This window comes from Egretta garzetta, unplaced genomic scaffold (assembly GCF_000687185.1).
Source record: "Egretta garzetta isolate BGI_Z169 unplaced genomic scaffold, ASM68718v1 scaffold18, whole genome shotgun sequence".
Classification (NCBI taxonomy): Eukaryota; Metazoa; Chordata; class Aves; order Pelecaniformes; family Ardeidae; genus Egretta; species Egretta garzetta.
Genome location: NW_009260616.1, coordinates 2,581,536 through 2,600,226, shown reverse-complemented (window position 1 = coordinate 2,600,226; position 18,691 = coordinate 2,581,536). Strand labels below are relative to the sequence as shown.

Here is an 18,691-nt window from a genome sequence, read left to right as displayed (position 1 = left end):
CAAACATTGCTTACCTTAAGGTAAAAAGCCAAACACAGGCACACATTAAGCTTTTTAAGCCATGAAGACAAATCCTACATTGTTTTTTGTGTGTGAGTTACCATCTTAATCCAGGGGGAGTATGTCAGGCACCAATCCAGAGTATGTAAATGCTTCCAGCAACTTTTTCTTGTACATGTGAGGTTGCAGGTTATGTGAAATTCCAGCCTGGTCAAAAAAGTATTTCCAATATATGGTGACTTACCTATTTTCACTGTTTTTCACACTCAAAAATTATCAACATTTTGTATTACCACCAGTGTTTTCAGAGAAGCAATCTGAACCCAGCCCATAAGTCTACGATCTAGTCAAAACCCAATTATAGCTTTAATTACAGCCTGCAAATGAAATTATGCTGCCTGAGTTGAAGGATAACTTTAAAGCAGAAATGACTGAGTGGTTCCCCCCTTCTTAATGAGTTGCTCATGAGTTCTCCCTTTAATCTTTTAGAGGTGGCTGTACTTTGACATCTCACGGAGCAGAATAACAACGGCAGGAACATTTCTGTCAGTTATTGGCTAGGAAGTAATTTTTGGGTTCTGCATGATTTGACACGGCCTTCAGGGGCACATGTCAATACACCTTTCTGGAGGAGGAAAGAAAGGCTGAGCAAAAGTGTAATACATTGAAAGCTGTCCTTTCTATGTTGAAAATTGCTACCGAGTAGTCAAATCCTTTGGGAAAGCTGGGTCTTATTTCCCTTTGGGAAATAACTGGGTCCTGAAAATATTTTACAAGCTAGTTCTGATTTACTGAATAATAATTTGTAATGGTTGAAACACAGTTTCAGTTGTATTTTGCAGCTGAAAAAATAAATTCATTATATCTGTCTGTCCTGTTGAATATGTTTTTTCTTTCTCTTAATTTAAGAACACTGAAACTACTTTCCTGGAACAGATGAATCAGATTTACATTATCTGATGATTTTCAACTTACACATAGAGCAAGATGCTGTTAAGACATTCAGAACATGTATCATCTCTCCAGTCGATTATCTTGGCTACCTGTTTTTTCACTTGCGTCAAAACCCCAGAACCAGAAAACCTCAGATATGTTGCCACTGTATATGTATAAAAAATTTTTAAAAATACAATTCTTGGTATAAAAAGTTTAATTATAAAAACTACTTCTTTGGTCTTTTAGTAGCAACTAGTATTTATAGCAGCTAAGCCCAAAGCAGTTAAATCCTCAAAGCAGTCTTTTGCTGATATTGTATAGATATATTTTTACACTGAAGCTGGTAAGTAAAAGCATGGTTGTAAGGTAAGGCATTAAATATAAAAGGTTACTGCTAATTTACAAGTAATATATAACATAGTTCTATATGTTTAAGGAAATTATATGCTATTAATGTATTATTTAAGTAAGAGTACATAATTATCACTCTAGTTATAGGAAAGACTAATTTAATTTTAATAGGAGCTGGATTTTACTTTAAATGATGCAATGTCATGAAAAACCATAGGACTAATGTATTGAAATAGGGGGGATTTTTTTGTTTCTCTTCAGCAATAATTATTAATTGTATTTTTCGGGATATGTAAGTAAGTGCACAGCTACATGCTTAGTGAAATTAAGGATTTCCATGGTAATAGGTGATTCTTCATGGGCATTCACCTTTAAAACACGTGTTGAAGAAACGAGGTTTGCAATTTGTAGTTGATCTGTGACGGGCAGACCCCTGTACCTGCAACCCATGCGTTGCCAGTTCTGGTGCCCCAGTCACAGCTGCCTTGGGCTTTCCATTGTGCGGATAATTTGCAGCTCTAAGCAGAAACATGAACTTCTTTGCCATGGTTCATTGGCAATTTTATCATTATATTTGTACAGGAAGCAGACTGATGACTCAAACTCCCGCAGAAAGTGGCAGGGCACAGATCCGTAGGGTCTTTAAAGATACAGCTTTGGGAGATGGTAACAGAGATTTTTTCTCTTGTACTAAGTAATTGAACTAACAATAAGGCATGAAGAAAAAGTTATGCAGCCATATGGGCAAAGCATGATAAGATTTCATATAGCACGCAAAATTTGAAAAAACACATTATCCTCATGCACGGCAAAAGCTTGGTTATCAAATCTCCAAAGTGTGAAATGAACTCTGCCTCCACAAAACATTTACATTTGCACTCATTCTTCTCTGAAATGCAGCTCTCTTGAGCTGCAACGTTGCTCAATCTCCTGTTCTTTCTTGCAGTAATTTTTAATCCTACAACAAAACTCACCATTCAGAGGTGTATTGGATTTGCATGGCAAGGTTTTGGTAGTGATAAGCTGCCAGAAGCTTCCCCTGTGTCTGACAGAGCCAATGCCAGCCAGCTCCAGGATGGACCCAATGCTGGCCAAGGCTGAGCCCATCAGCGGTGCTGCTAGTGCCTCTGGGATAACATAATTAAGAAGGGGGAAAAAAATTTGCTGTGCAACAGTAACTGCAGCTGGAGAGAGGAGTGAGAATGTGTGAGAGAAAACAGCCCTGGAGGCACCCAGGTCAGTGCAGCAGGAGGGGCAGGAGGTGCTCCCGGCACCGGAGCAGAGATTCCCCGGCAGCCCCTGGGGCAGCCCATGGTGGCAGGGCCTGTGGTACCGTGGGGAGAGGAGCCCAGGCTGGAGCAGGTTTGCTGGCCGGGTTGGTGACCCTGCAGGGGACCTATGCTGGAGCAGTCTGTGCCTGAAGGACTGCACCCCATGGAAAGGATGGACCCACGCTGGAGAAGTTCGTGGAAGACTGTCTGCTGTGGGACAGATCCTAGGCTGGAGCACGGGAAGAGTGTGAGGAAGAAGGAGCAGCAGAGGCAACGTGTGGTGGACTGACCCCAACCCCCGTTCCCCGTCCCCCTGCACCGCTCGGTGGGAGGAGGTAGAGAAAAATTGGGAGTGAAGTTAAGCCTGGAAAGAAGGGAGGGGTGGGGGGAAGGTGTTTTTAGGATTTAGTTTTTATTTCTCATTACCCTACTGTGATTTGATTGGTAATAAATTAAATTAATTTTTTTTCCCAAGTCGAGTCAGTTTTGCCTATGACAGTAACTGCTGAGTGATCCCCCTGTCCTTATCTTGACCCATGAGCCTTTTGTTGTATTTTCTCTCCCCTGTCCAGCTGAGGGTGTCAGTGATAAAGCAGCTTTGGTGGGCACCTGGTGTCCAGCCAGGGTCAACCCACCACAAGAGGTTATGAGACCCATACAGGAGATTAGGTTAACAATCACGAAATTTAAAAAAAGTATTTCTCGGGTTCTCCATTTTAGGATTTAGGACTCTCTTTCTTAATCTTTTCTTTGCAACGAGAAACAGAAGAAACTTGTCAAAATTCCCCCATGAACTCTAAGATTCCACAGTTACTTGTCATGGAATTTTTTGAAGTGGGGCTTTCATAAAAATACCAACTGTGATCAGAATCAAAGGAAAAGCATTAGCTTGAAATAGACGTATAATTTCTGGGATCAAAGAATTGTTAATCAAGTAGCAACCTAAAATGTTTTTTTCTACAAAAACTTGCTTAGTAAGTAAAATGTTATTTATATTTGATATTCTTTGTAAATCAGAGAGATCTGCAGTTACTGTTGGAATATCCATGTGATGCAGGACATATCATTATTTACATGGAAATTTGATCAAAAAGCCACAGAGTAGTGGTCACCTCCTTGAAGGTAAAGTTCAGATTCTGCAGGTATGATAGACAAGAGTACCCACCTCTGCTTGGCTCATACCAACCTTTTTGAATTGGAGGAGGATGTATTAGAAACTGTAGTTTATGCAAAACACTGTTTTTTGAGACAGACGTTTTGAGACATCTTTTAAGTTCCATGGGTAAGCTCAAATGTAGCATTCCCATGGTCATGGATCCTGGTTTGGAAAATTTGGCTTCCGATATCACTGTGTTTGAAAATGGTCAAAAACTGTAAGGGAGCTGTGAATGGGGAGAGATTCAATAGCAGAAAAGTGAAGAAACAGATGGATTTGTGAATGAGTAGGAGTAGGGGCATTGGCTTCTACTATTTTATTAACCACGTACTGTCAATATAATCATGAGCTCATCGGCTTGAGAAAAACTTCCCTGCTTACTGAAAGTGGGTACGGAGAATTAGCTCACAAAAGACCTATGAAATGTTTAGAAAACTTTCAACTTATATTTTCTTAATATTACAGAGCTGTAACCATAACGCTGCTCTCCACTTAAACTTTTTTTAATGTCACATTAATGTCAAGGTGCTAATGCCTTAAATGAAGCGTGTTAATTGACCTTTATCTGATTTCCTCTCCAAACTGAGGGAAGTACACAGAAGGTATTGTAGAAGATCCTTTCTGTCCTTTGGGCAATTTTTACAATAAACAGAATGTCCTTTTGCATGCACAAGGCAAATGCCAGTTTCTCTTCAGGGACTGTTTAGATGGCAAGCTGTGACACAGTAATCTGCAATCCCACTAATACTTTCCTTGCTGGAGGTGAGATTAGAGTTCAGAATTTCTGATGCATCTGGGAATGCAAACGCCTTTTGGTCAGATACTGTATTTTCAACAAAAGATGAGGACAGAAGTGTATTAGCACAGAAAGCTAATGAAGAATGGATTGGATTGATTTTTTTTCACCAAGGTGTCATTTTACTAATTACAACACACAATTTGTGTATATGCTCTGTTATTTTATACTTTGAATGGACACAAACTGCAACAGCAGCATTTGCTGTGAAACCCTTTCCCTGCATTAGTTACATGCACAAATTCTTCAGGTGCATCCGCACCAAACTTAAAACATGGTGGTGAAAAAAGTTGTTTCTATGTCAACTTCTCAATCCAGATCTACTGCTTATTTTTAATACTTTCTTTTACATATTTCCTCTATTTAAAAGAAATGGAAACAGGCTTGAAGGGTTTTATTACCCAAAATGAATTTTTACTATCTCAGGTCAGACATTGCTAACAGTGAAGCCTGGCTTGTTTCAGGAATGGTGTGGCCAGCAGGAGCAGGGAAATGATCGTGCCCCTGTACTCGTCACTGGTGAGGCCACACTTCAAATACTGGGTTCAGTTTTGGGCCCCTCACTACAGGAAAGACGTTGCATTGCTGGAACATATCCAGAGGAGAGCAACAAAGCAAGGCAAGGGGTCCGGAGCACAAGTCTGATAAGGAATGGCTGAGGGAGCTGGGGTTGTTTGGCCTGGAGAAGAGGAGGCTGAGAGGAGACCTTATCGCCCTCTACAACTGCCTGACAGGAGGGGGTAGCGAGGTGGGGGTCGGCCTCTTCTCCCTGGTAATGGGCGATAGGACAAGGCGAAATGGCCTCAAGTTGCACCATGGGAGGTTTGGGTTGGACATTAGGAAAAAGTTTTTCACTGAAAAGGCTGTTAAGCATTGGAATGGGCTGCCCAGGGAAGTGGTTGAGTCCCCACCCCTGGAGGTATTTAAAAGACGGGTAGATGAGGTGCTTAGGGACATGGTTTAGTGGTGGGATGGCAGGGTTAGGTTGACAGCTGGACTTGATGATCTTAAAGGTCTTTTCCAACCTAAACAATTCTATGATTCTATGATTCTAAGCTCTGGTGAGCCCACAGCTCCCGGGAGGCTGTGGCACACCTCCAGGGAGGTGGCAGCTCCTTCGGCTGGGTCAGGTTGACCCGGGTGCTGCTGCGGCCGTGCCGGCTGGTGGCCAGGAGCTGGGGTCGTACGGTCAGCACGCCGGCAGCCTGGCTGCGTGTTTGGGCTTGGGGCATCTTGAGGAAAGGCCTGTGTTTTTGCAGCTTGGCAGTGGAAAGTCCTCTGCCGGTAATTAAAGTAGATGAATAGAAAAGGAAAAGCTGGAGCGCATCAAACTCGCATAACCCATTTGAATCTCTTCTAGCTAGTTATTCCCAAATAGCTGCAGCTAAGCTATGGCTTACAACTGCAGCCAAAAACTTCAGGGCTTGGCAAAGCAGGGGCTCTCGCAGCTTGCTGTGACAGGAGTCAGACAAGGTATTTGAGGGGAGTCAGGAATTCCTCAACATCCATAATAATGAACATCTGCTCTTCTGCACAAACAAACAAGAAATACCTCTCTCTGTAAGAAACCAGGAATGTTCTTGTACCTTCAGCTTTGAGTCTGCTTTCAGGCGCGCAGCTGCAAGTTAAAAATGTCATTCCTCCCCTGTCCTTTAGCTCTGGGGTATAAGTTTCTCAGACACCAGCCCCTGCCCCAGCACCGGTCCAACGCAGTGAGGGACAGCACGCAGCGTCCCTCCCAATGGAGGAACAGACTTTGCAGGGGCTCCACCACCGATGACAGGCAGCTATACTGCTCACTAGTTTGCAGAGATACGCCTTTCTGGTTCTCACCCTTTTGTCTGTAGCTGGAAACCTAGTGGTACGTTTGTGGTCTGCAGCCTTTGCTAGCCCTGCAATCTGAGCTGTGGCTGGGGGGAGCTGGCTGGGAGGCAGAGTTTCACAGAGTGTGGCTGACCCACGTGCTTCCTCCGGGCCAACACCTCCAAAGCAAGCCACAGAGTGACTCTGGAAAAGGTATTAGAAAGGAGCTTTACAGAAGTTACCTCTCTCTTGGCTATTTCCCTTGGTATATTCAGGCTTTGTACCTTCTGGATGAAATACAGACTGCAACATGGCAAATATCAGAAGCATAAATAAATTGTGGCACCGTATGGGTTTCCTTACAATGTATGTACATGTGTAGAATATGGTTGCAAAGGACAAGTCTATCACCTGTTCTGGTGTAGAAATCTGGGCAAATCTGAAATGCTCTCTTGGAACAACTCTTTATTCCTTGGTCTTACGCATGAAGTAGGCAGCAGATGCTGAACAGAGGGGTTAATAAACTAAATGACTGCTGTGTTCTTCACACAGCTAAGTACCTCATTCACTTAATAATTTGTTTATTCATTTAGATGTGGTGTATCGATAAAGTTCAGTAAGGCAAAATGACGGCTTGAGGATAGATAGATGGATAGGGGGTCTTCACCACCACTTCATAATCAACTGATATGCACTGCTGTTGCAAAGTTATTGCACTATTACTGCTACAACTATTGCTACAAACCATCCAAAATAACGTATGGTCCCTCCAGGGATAAACATTAGTGGAAATCAGAAGATCAGCCATAATTGTACCTTTGACGCAGCCTTGATGTAAGAAGGTAGAAAACCTGAACTGGTTTCTCAGTGAGGTGAATTTTGGAGAACAAGACATTGCTTGTGATTGCCTTGTTTTCCAGATAGAGAGAATATTTTAGGCTCCAGCTGTGTCCAAATGATGCAGTTTCAAACGCAATACACGCATTTTTAAAAAAAAAAGAGAGAGAGAAGCACCGTCCTAGGCATTCTTGGCTTCATTACATTCCTGCACTCATTCGTCTCCATCTCAGCTGTAAAGGGGTAAGTGAGCTGATTGAGGCCAGATCAAGACAGATCAGAGAAACATATCTGGATGTCTAAAAACCCACATAACTCGGCATGTGTCTGTTTCCTAAGGTAACTCACCACTGAAAGCAGACACAGCAAAATACTGTGGGGAAGTCCTGAATCAAAATTCAGGAACTAATCTACAACCTGTTAAATGTTGTGTCCTATTTCTAACATTGGATAAACTAAGCATCTAACATTTGCAGGCACAAAGAAAAAAAACTGAACTGGTGTAGCAGACAAGTATTAAAGCATAAACGTCAAAGTAATTAATAGCCACTAGCATTAATTGCTGCATGATGTGAACAGAATATTTTTTAATGTATTTTGGATACATGTAATCTCAAAAATAGATCTGCACTATGACCAAGTTACTATGAATACTGCATGTTCTTTAGGGGAAAAAAAAGTGATCTTCCTTACCTGCTATTGCTTCAAGACTAGGGATTGCAATAGTGCTGTAAGTGCTAATACATTTACAGGACCACGTGCGAACTAAGGTTTCCTCTGCATTTTCCAGGCCTGGCAATCGGTCCACGAAGAAAGAGCCCCACTGTTTAGATACAAAGTAAGGAGCTTTGGGCTCATCTCCCTGAAAGAAAAATAAATAAATATGTAATCTTAAAAGAAAAGAAATCTTCTTTCTCTATCCAACCACAAGCATTAGTTTAAGGAACTCTAGCATTTCTCTGGGTTTCTGGGAAAACTGTGTTGTATCTCAGGAGCAATGTGACTTTAAAACATCATAAAGAAAAAGTAACAATCTTCCTCCCGTAAGTCCCCAAGCTCCTGTATATGCAATTTATGGATTCCCTAGGACATAAAAAGTTGGCTTTAAATATTTTTCCCTTAAAAAAATCTTTTCTTTTCCCTGTTATTCAGCTTTTGATAGCGTGAATAGCCTGCTGCCTTCATCCACTGGAGAAGCTGGGTAGCCGCGGCACAGACCGTAACCCAGCCTGGAACTCCTTCCGGGAGAAAGGAGTCTCCTAGTGCTGGATGGAGCAACCGCGAAGGATGCATCACGCCACCTGCGTCGCGTTGTCCATTTCTGAGCTGAGGAATGAGTGAGAACAGAGCCGCAGGATCCATGGAGAGCCATTCAGTTGCTGAGCAAATTGTGAAAAATTGATTTTTTTTTCATGTAGATTTTCAGACGACAACAACATGTAGACTCATTATGTTTTAAAGAAAGCATTAAAGCAGCATTGGGAAAACCGATTTTTTTAGCAGTTCATCTTGAAACGTGCTATATATTGCCATAAGCAGCCAGAAAAAGCTCCAGGAGGCCTCTACAGAAAGATGAAAAAATGGAAAACAAAACTGTGAACGACACTATAGAAAATCTGTTAAAGTCATTTGTGTGCAAAGTATCTTTTCAGACCAGCGAAGTATAGAAGAAGAGATATCTTAGCGTGTGCCTCCAGATTTGTGAACTTTTGTACTTTATTTTTCATTTAACCTCTTTCTTCATAGTTTTGAGAATCTGCTGGAATAATTTGCGTTTAGGACAGAGGTCCATGGCTTTTGATCACAAGAAAGCTGTTGATCCAGCTGAACAGACCACGTCAGTAAACACAGAGCCATGCTTTTTGTGATTCTGCGTAACAGTTTTTTCTCTGAGCATAGCTAGGGGTGGGGAGGAAGTATTGATTTGGACAAATACAGATTTTGGTTTCTGTCTTCTTATATAAATATGTTGGAAAACCCCCCATATCTTTTGTTTCAAAACAAGCAGTTAAGAGCTGGGCTCTTTTGTGTTTGTTTTGTTTTTTTTTTTTGCTTCACACACAGGACCATCATCTTACTTTTTTTTTTGCCAAATCTTATCTTTCCATGCAAATCCCAGGACTTTACATCAGTTATCATTAAGTGTAGATGTTATGATGAGTTAAAATCCATTTGCCAGCTGGATGACACTTGCAGAAAACTCTTAAGGCCGTTACAACTGTTCAGGTGATTAATCAAAACAACAAACCCAGTATTGGCCCGCATAAGCATTTGCACAAAAGACAGGGCCTTGTTTATTGATAAAAGAAAAAATCTGAGGTTTTAGCTTTTTGAAATGTATGATTGGTTCAATGGGTGATTAAAATTGCAATCTGAGGAAACGTTTTTTTCAGAGGTCTGATTCTCAGAGTGGGAATTTCTTCCTTATTAAAGAGGGGGGAGTTACATCTTGGATTTGCAACCCAAGCCCTTAGTAAAACCAAACCCAGTTAGAGATGAGAGTTGTCATCAAGTCACGTGGTAGAGGACTCTCATCATTTTGCTACTGGCTTATCTCCACATGACAGTGGCAGTTTGGTAGGCTAAATCTTGATCTCCCATCTGAAAAGAGCTGTCAAAACTGCCTACATCCTCAGGAAGCATCAGACATCGCTCCCCCTGCCATCCCTAACTGGTGTTTAGAAGATGTCTATATCTCATCTGCAGCATATGCAGCCTGCAATGAGGGTGTCCTGGTTTCACCTAGGAGAGAGTTAATTTTATTCCTTGTAGCTGGCAGAGTGCTGTGTTTTGGATTTAATATACAAAGAATGTTGATAACACCCTGATGTTTTAGTTGTTGCTGGGTAGTGCTTACACCAGTCAAGGACTTTTCAGCTTCCCATGCTCTGCCGGGTGCACAAGAAGCTGGGAGGGGGCACAGCCAGGACAGCTGACCCCCACTGGCCAAAGGGCTATTCCATTTCATAGGACGTCATGCTCAGGGGGAGTTGGCTGGGGAAAGAAATCGCTGCTTGGGACGGGGTGGGCATCGGTTGGTGGGTTGTGAGCAATTGCAATGTGCGTCACTTGTTTTGTATATTCTGTATATTCTATTATTATTATTACTACTATTATTATTACTTTTTTTTCCTTTATGGTTTTATTAAACTGTCTTTATCTCAACCCATGGGGTTTACCTTTTTTGTCTTTCCGATTCTCTCCCCATCTCACTGAGGTGGGTGGGGGAGTGAGCGAGTGGCTGTGTGGTGTTCAGCTGCCTGCCAGGTTAAACCACAACAGAAGGACAGACCATGTACCGTGAATCTATACATCTGTGAAATGAGGCAAAAGTCCCCTGTTAACATCTCTACTCCTCACACGCCTGGAGGCACACATTCAGCGGTGGAGGAGCTCTGCGAGGTGCACCAGCTGCTCCTGCAGTCCCCAAATGTGGGGTTTGCTTTCTCAGCAGGACAGTAGATGCTGGGAAGTGCTGAGCAATCCCTCTTTCTGATGCAACCCCCCCAAGCATGTGGTTTTGCTCTCAGGCACATTGGTCAGACAGTAGCAGGTCAGACGTTGATTGTGTCCATTGAGGGTACAAGGCCTCAAAGACTACTTCGAGAAATAACGATGGTACCAGTGTTCCCCCAGTCCCGGGGCTTTCCACTAAGTTAAACCACCTGGAATACTTGCTATCACCTTTGCTTTATTAACTGCAGACAAATAGGGCCTGTTAACGGAGCAGACAGAATCTGTTAATAGGACCCTTGGGTAACACTCATTCGTCAGCTTACAAACGACCTTTCTAAAATACAAATAGACAGGGAGCTGAGCGCTGAAGTTTTTCTACATTTGCTAAAGAGATGAAAGAAGGAAGGATGTAAAGGAGACAGGAGTGAAAAATCAAGCTGTTGGTATTTTTTAAAGGCATTATTTAGATGGAGGTTTGCTATCTACACCATCGTCTTTGTACCAAGCGCAGAGCACTAGGATTGCTTTACTGCATCCGATATGATGGGTGGTGCTGATGGCTGTACACTTGGTAGTGTACACTGTAGACTGATGGCTGTGCCAAGGTAGTAACACTACCACCGGGTCTTAGTGCCAGAAAAAATCAATGCTCAAAATATGGTTTTGCCAGTATAATGGCAAATATTTGAGGTGCTTCCACCAGCAGAGCTGTGCCGGTCACAACAAGCAGATGTCCCTGAATAACAAACCTACGCTGGGTGTGCAAATGGGCAAGCCTGCCACTGGTCTAACTTCTGCACAGAACCTGCCCCCACAAGTCATGTGCAAATATAAAACATTTCACCCATGATCACTGTGCCTAAACTACCACGTGGATCACTGATAAGCAGACTTTGAAATAAAATGCATTTCACTTCAGGATATTGCTTTAACTCGCCAGGCTTCACAACAGCCCATCAGGTAGTTCCTGAAAGTACTGTTAGATTTCTGTTAAAGATAAACGGGAATAACGAGACAAACAGAGCCAAAAGGCACAGAGTAATTAGCCTTGTCTATGGTCATGGCAAGGGAGTCCTGGAAATTTGGGGGTTTAAGGGCCCTGATCCACCCCCCCCCAACCAACCAGCCACTAGGCAATACTGTAAAAATTAGTTTTTCCTTCTAACTGCAAATATGTTGTCTATATCCACCAATAAATTCTTCGATTTCTGCTCCACTCATTCCTATAGCCCAAGGTTTTTACACACTGGCTCGCTCCTCTGCAATCATTTCCCTCGAAATCCTGGGACAAATTCCAGCTTTTCTTTGAGTTTTCATTAATGGAATTGATCACACATTTAAAGAACAGCAGGCAAAACCAAAGCCTCCAGCCAAGCAAACAAACCCCCAGATCTAGGGGGAATCTTGTTTCAACACAATGCTTGGTATTTTCCCCCTCCCTGCATGCTGCAATTCACTTAGGAGCCGAGTAATTGCATGAATACTTTTTCATTTGCTATTCTTTTGCTCATTTGGTTGTGACTCATATACTTGAATGGACAGCAGTTGTTACCATCATTTCACAGTTATGTGTATCTGGCTTATATCATGCATTTAATTGAAGAGAAAAGACAAAAACTGCTAATGAAAATGGAAATTACTAGCTTCCCAGTTTGTGTGTGAGGAGGTCATTTTCCTCCCCCCTCCGTTAGTGATGAAATACCAGCCAAAGAACTGAAAACAGGTTTTTGTAATTTCTTTCCGAAAGATGCAATTGCAAATAAGAATTAATACCTTATTTCTTTAGTAATATTTTGTAATGGTCAAGAGAAGGGAGGATTGCATCTTGTATTAAATTTTCAGTCCCTCTCTGCACACACAGCATGGCATGGAAAACCTGCAATAGTAGTCTATTTTTTTTTATTGCCAACGAACAATAAGGCTGATGAACAAGACTAAAGCTAATCTGTTATTGCCTAATTTTCCAAAACCATCTGACTTTGTACAATCCTTTGAAGTGGCTTTTCTCCCCTCTTAACCAAAGGGTTAATGGTAGAAGTTGATTAGGGGAATGAAAATAAAACTTCCATAGGCTTGTAAAGGGACCCCCTTTGAACTAGTCCTGTTAAGTCAGTGGTGTCCAGTCAACTGCAGAGATATGGATGTGACCTGTTGTTCAGACTCCAGTGAGCAGCGTGGTAATGAAATAACACCACTGACCTGCCACGGCCCCCCTGGTTCAGGTTCCTTTAATCAACGCAATTCATTTCTCCCTTGCTTGCTTGCTGTCACTGGTAGCGGATGTAAACTGAACAGGGGTTGTGTGTGGCAGGGGTGGTGTCTCCCCGAGGTACTGCAAGCTCTTATCAGGAATAGTACGGCGTTACTGAAATGTCGAGCACCTGTCTAAAAGTCTCAATTTCCTGCTTGATAACTGCAGCGATAGAGAAGATGGATCTTGTGAGCCGTTAACCAGAGGCACTGCAGCAAGATAAAAACCAAACCATCATCAAGGGCTTAGAAACACATCACTCAGTAACTCTTTCTTTGTACTTCCAGGAAAAAGAAACATTTTCTGGCTGGCTGTTTAAAAATGTGTGCTTCAAAAGCATATACTGAACATGCTTAAGAAACCACGGTTGAATAAAAGAACCCCAAACCTTGCGGAGATGTAAGCTCCGCGCAGCAGTGCGGGCAGAGTCTCCAGTCAGAGAATGAACACATTTATGGAGGAGAATGAGTTATTTTTACAGCATTAACTAATTAAATCAAATTACATTAACCTATGTAGCACTACTACTCACTCTTCCTTTTTTCCCCCCTTTCTTACCAAGAAACACATTTTTCTTGATGGGAGACTTGAGTTTGTTAATTTTTGGTTTTCTACAACTCAGGAAAAAGCCTAAGCATTAATGATTACATTTCCTTATTTCAGTGACTGCAATGTCCTTGTCTGACCTTAGTTTAGAAGTCAGAATAGTGGGGGAAAATATTAGATACATCTATTAAAAAAAGTAGAGAAATAGGTGTCACATGTCTATTGTTTTAGTCCCATTGAAGACACCCTTTTCTCCACAAAACCCAGGGGCTTTTAAAACACTTCTTAGTCAGATTAAAAACATCTCTAGCGTAAAAGCACCCCACAAAAATCTTCCTATCTGTAAGTTAACTTTTTAATCATAAAGAGTAATTATTTAAAAGAAAAAAAAAAAGGTAAGTGCTTTTCAAAGCAAAGTGCAAAAAAGCATTCTGCAATTAGAAGAAAATGACCTGTTTACTTAGGAACATAAGAAGAAACACTCCGAATGGAGAGTGAAGCTGCATGGTAGTTCCTACACAGGACACGCCGGAGGTACATCCGAGCACCATTCCCTATCTACTTCGTTCTGTGGCAGTGGAGAGAAGGGTAAACAATAGTAATCTTCTACCTTCTGGGGGGGAATTAAAGTGTGGCAGCCGTGCCCTGATTCCCAGCTGTGATCAACCTGAAAATCACATTGTATATCTGAGGTACCAGTAGACTGCATTGGACAAGACTTTGAAAAAGTCCCTCTTATCTGAGCACAGCTGTCACTGAAATAAACGACCTATGAAGGAAGCAGCAAATTAAAAGTTCTTTGTATATAAGGAAAGCACAAGCAAACTGTATTTCACCGAGAGAGAGAGCTTTAAAACAACCTAATAAAAATTCCTCTGTGTTTACTGTTGGCCACGACATGCAAGGAAACATCACAAACTCGGCAGAGTTCAGGTGCCAGACTTGTGATAAGTGGCCATGAAATTTCTCTTTGTAGGACGCAAGGCAGGTTCTGGTTACTGAAAAGACAACTGTGTTTTTCGCTGGAGGGACTGCACGTACAGCTCTTTTTCTGAGGTCCGTGATTTAGCTCCGGGTGGAGGCTCTGTATCACCCAGGCAATGCCAAGCTGGGACAGGATGGCACCTCCCGGCGCGGCAAGGAGGGTATATCTGTGAGGGATGCTGATGCTTGATAGCAGCCTGGTAAGATAAGGAGGCTCATTCTCAGCGCAGGTTGCACGAGGCTTTTTTGCAACTTATTTTCTTCTGTTCCAGGAAACATCTGCAAGGAATCCTTACCTCGTATTTTCCTTTCTTCTCCAAGGGCTCAGATTCGGCCTCTGCAGGCACCGTAACTTTGTCCCCTAGAAGCTCCTCTAGGATGAAGACGGTTTCCCAGTTGCTATAGTGATGAGCTGGGAAAATATCTGAGTGCATGCTGTCACCAAAATAAACAACCTACGAGGGAAGCAGCAAATTAAAAGTTCGTTGTACATGAGGAAAACACAAACAAACTGTATTTCACGGAGAAAAAGAGCTTTAAAACAACCTAATAAAAATTCCTCCGTGTTTACAGTTGGCCATGACACACAGAGATCTTATTAATGTCACAGTTTGAGGTTTTATCTTCAACCAGCTCCATAAGGAAAAGGCTGGCCCTGCACACCCTCCTCGCTCTCACCCTCCAGGGGTGTTGGATGGGGATGCCCGGCTGGGACTGGCACAGGGGCACCGCTGAGATTTTTGAACGACAGAAATAGCCTGCCAGGAAGCAGTGGAAAAGACTACCAAGAAAATGCGCTAAACAATGGGAATGAATTTTGGACAATTTTGGAAACAAGGGAGAACACGGAGCTTCTCCTGATGACTCAGAACTCTTCTGTGCCCAAGGGATAGTTTACCCACTGGGGAAAATGTGGTCCCACTGTCTTCAGTGGCATTTTCACCCATCCAGACCTGGAATTAAAAATAGCATGATCCAAGTTTCCACTGAAGCCATCTTTTAATCTATTTGACCCGTTTCCTCAGGGACATTGTTTATTTCCTGATTACAATCTGATCCTCCTCAAAGCTGTCGAAAGGCATGACCACACACAAAGAATAAAACATCTAGAAAGTTCACATATTCTGCTGATAAGAAGACTAATATGCTGCTTCCAGTTCTGGGCTGCACTCTGTTAGACAACAGCAAGCATAACCAGAACAAAAATTTGTGACCAATCACATCAATAATTTTAATGAAAGCTTGTCTGGTGAATTTTAGATGGCAACGGAAATCTTTTAGATGGAAATCTTTTCAGAAAGATTTACTCTTACTTATAACATACCTTGGGATCCAGCTTGCCAGTCATCTTTTTCAGCAGTTCATAGAGCTGGATAGCATTTCCTTGGGAATACCAGCCGGGCTTGTCCAGGGATAGCAGAGCCTCCTGCTCCTCGTCATTCTCTGAAATCACGAAGCAAAATCGCTCGCTGTTAGTGAGAGCAGCCCACGCTCCTCTATTTGTGAGACGTGTGAGAAGCTGCCTGCCTGTGCACAGCTTGGAGACCATGGTCTATTTTGACATTAAACCAGCTCCAGTGTCTGGCTCAAATCCTGGTACCGACTGAGGGTTCAGTCAAGGTGTTTGGTAGCTGGGGGTGGGCAGAGATTTGTGAGAAGAGAAGCAGCCGAGCCTGGTCTGCAAGGGCTACAGAAGAGCTGAGGAATGAGAGTCATAGGCTTTGCCCCCCAAACGCTGCAGCAGTGAAGGCAAGAAACCACAGGGAGCAGGCTGATGGAGGAGCTGCTACGGATTGAAGGGGATACCATGAGATAGGACAGACTGTGAGATACAGCACATACCTTTCCCCACAGACAAATTCCCTACTGCTTTTAAACACTGACATAAATACAACAAAACAGGCTGAGGTAGCTCTTATGGGCGTTCGCCAGCCTTAGATCAGTGTAAACAATGAGCAGTTCCAGTTATCATCTGGTTTTGAAGAAATGGCCAGCAGACAATATTGCTGCTGGTGGTGTAATCCACATTGGCATATATCCACGCTGGCAGCTGTCAGTGAACCGGAAAAATCAGCAGAAGCTGAAACTCCGGGGTCATCACCCAACCGTGCCAAGATGGCTTCGTTTCAAGCTGGTCCCAAAGCAGCTGGATCTGTTCTGGGGCCCATGTAACCTAATGCTCATTCAGATCCATGTGCTGTTGCAAGATGAACCCCTTTTAGCTTCTTGAGCCAAAACACTAGCCCTTAGTGAACCGATAAACTAGAATTTCATCAAAAATGTTAATGATGTCTTCTGCCTATTGGCTAAACAAAAGGATGATTTTGTTATTCAGTCTCAATCTCAATCAAACCATATCTTATTTTTCATGCTTGAGACAGACGGGTTAGAAGCCAATACTATACTTTGTTCTGACTTAGGTGCAACCTCAGGACTTCAGTTTTTCTCATGCTTTATAGAATTTTTCAAAGCACTTAAAATGTGTGAGGAAGAAGACTAAGACAGAGCAAACTTCTTTTGGTTGGAGACTGCTGAAAGCCGGAATGCAAATCTTGGAGAAGAGTGAAATGATAAGACAGCTTTATGTTTAAGAGCACTGAAGATGTACATGGCGCAGTACATTGGTCCTTGAAAGACAGCAAAAAAAGAAGCAAAAAAGGGGAAGTAGGTACGTGAGGAGAGGCAGTAAAACATTCTTTAATATTATGAATCTAAGAATTTGAATAAACACAGGATTTATTCTCAGACAAAACGATTCTATATTAAGGTGTTTTATAAACTAGGAAAAAACAAGGAAATTCAAAGTTGCCACTAACAATTCACATAGAACTTGTGTGGAAATATCTTTTCCTTTGTTCTTCTTCAGAAGCCTAACAATAACAGCAAGTATGATAGCATCCATAAGAAAATTGTCATTTCCTGACTTTTAAGCTACTTTTGACCAAACAACTTTTGATCAAACAGAAGTCGTCAAACTTCAGCAAATTTGTTTTCTTTTCCCTGTATTTTTAGACATATTTGTAAGGCTGGCTGAAAAAGTAGATTCAATCTTCAAATGATATGGACACTGAAAAAGAAACCTATGACAACAACTCTTCTGCGCTGCTATCACAAGTTTCTTGAATTTTGTGATGGTTTGTATAGCTACCATTGTCTCCCCACTCAGTCAGAAAAATACTAGAGAAAAATGGAGCCATTATGAGAGGGATTTTCAGAATAACGACACTGTATTTGCAAATTGGAGCCCTATGTATTACAGCAGCACCAGAAGGCTTCAGCAAAGAGCAAGACCCTGCTTTGCTACCTCTATGGAAAGGCATGAGGGGCAGTCCTGACTGAAAAAATTCACTCTAATTACAAGGTAGAAGACGTCTTCTATGAGATCTATTACTGTCACCCCTAGCAATGGGATTCATCTCACTTAACTTGATGCATCCGGAATTTAGGCTTCTAATTTACAGTTACCATCTGAACTAGTTGGCCAGGATCCCTCGGTAGGCAAAAGAGAGCACAAGAAGCACTTTCTAGAGGTGCCAGCTCTGGAGAAGGCAAGGATTTAATTAAGTTAGGAACTTGGCTTTTAGGCAGTGAAACGAAGGGAAATTTCGACGCCTGGTTTCCTCCTCCATGCTTGAAGGCAGCAAACAGCACTGGGATGTCTAATTCATTATGGGAACACCTTGATTTTGGAAGGAGTTTCAGAAATCTGAGGAATTAGGAAAGGTCCTTTATAATATTTGAGTTGTAGGGTTATAGGGATAATGACTCTGAACTGGCAAACCTTGCCTCAAACCATCTCATGCGGCTGCTTGTGCTCACACATCTAGGGGTGACCATATCAATTTTATGTCTGTAATTGGAAGTGGGAGGAAATTAAGGGTGTTTCGGTTGCAGCAAGTCATTAATGAGAACGCTTTCTAATCCACTTACACTTTCCCTGTGGCAAAATATAGTCAAGAAAATTATTCTTCAGCACTGGCTCTTAAGGCCTCTTGTAGTAGTTCTGCCATGTAAAAACTGATACACAACAACTTAAAAACCCATTAATGACACCATTGGCTCTGGCCTTGTATTGTATCCTTCAGATAGCAGCTGCACGTCAGCGCTGACGAAATCTGCAAATTTCCTGCAAAAATGCTGCATAAATGTGATTCTGGTAGTTCCTAAAATATTTTAGATATTCCAAGCCTAACATTGGCTACCCTCAGACAAGAGGGAAACTGCTGCTAACCTTCCTTCCACTTTGCTGTTATTGATTTGTGAAAGTTCATTCAAAGGTCAGAAACGCTATAAATATTCCTTCA

The 18,691-nt window shown here is 42.2% G+C and overlaps 1 protein-coding gene across 1 annotated transcript in view; it reads right to left on the bottom strand.

Moving 5' to 3' along the window:
• The window catches only part of NT5DC1 (5'-nucleotidase domain containing 1), a 155,535-nt gene that overhangs the window by 8,853 nt on the left and 127,991 nt on the right, over window positions 1-18,691 (bottom strand). Inside the window, exons 11-13 of the mRNA XM_035900694.1 lie at window positions 15,712-15,830; window positions 14,684-14,842; window positions 7,844-8,012 (exon numbers count right to left, since the gene is read on the bottom strand). Of these exons, the coding sequence (XP_035756587.1) occupies window positions 7,844-8,012; window positions 14,684-14,842; window positions 15,712-15,830 (447 nt within the window). The remainder of the gene's footprint in view (window positions 1-7,843; window positions 8,013-14,683; window positions 14,843-15,711; window positions 15,831-18,691) is intronic.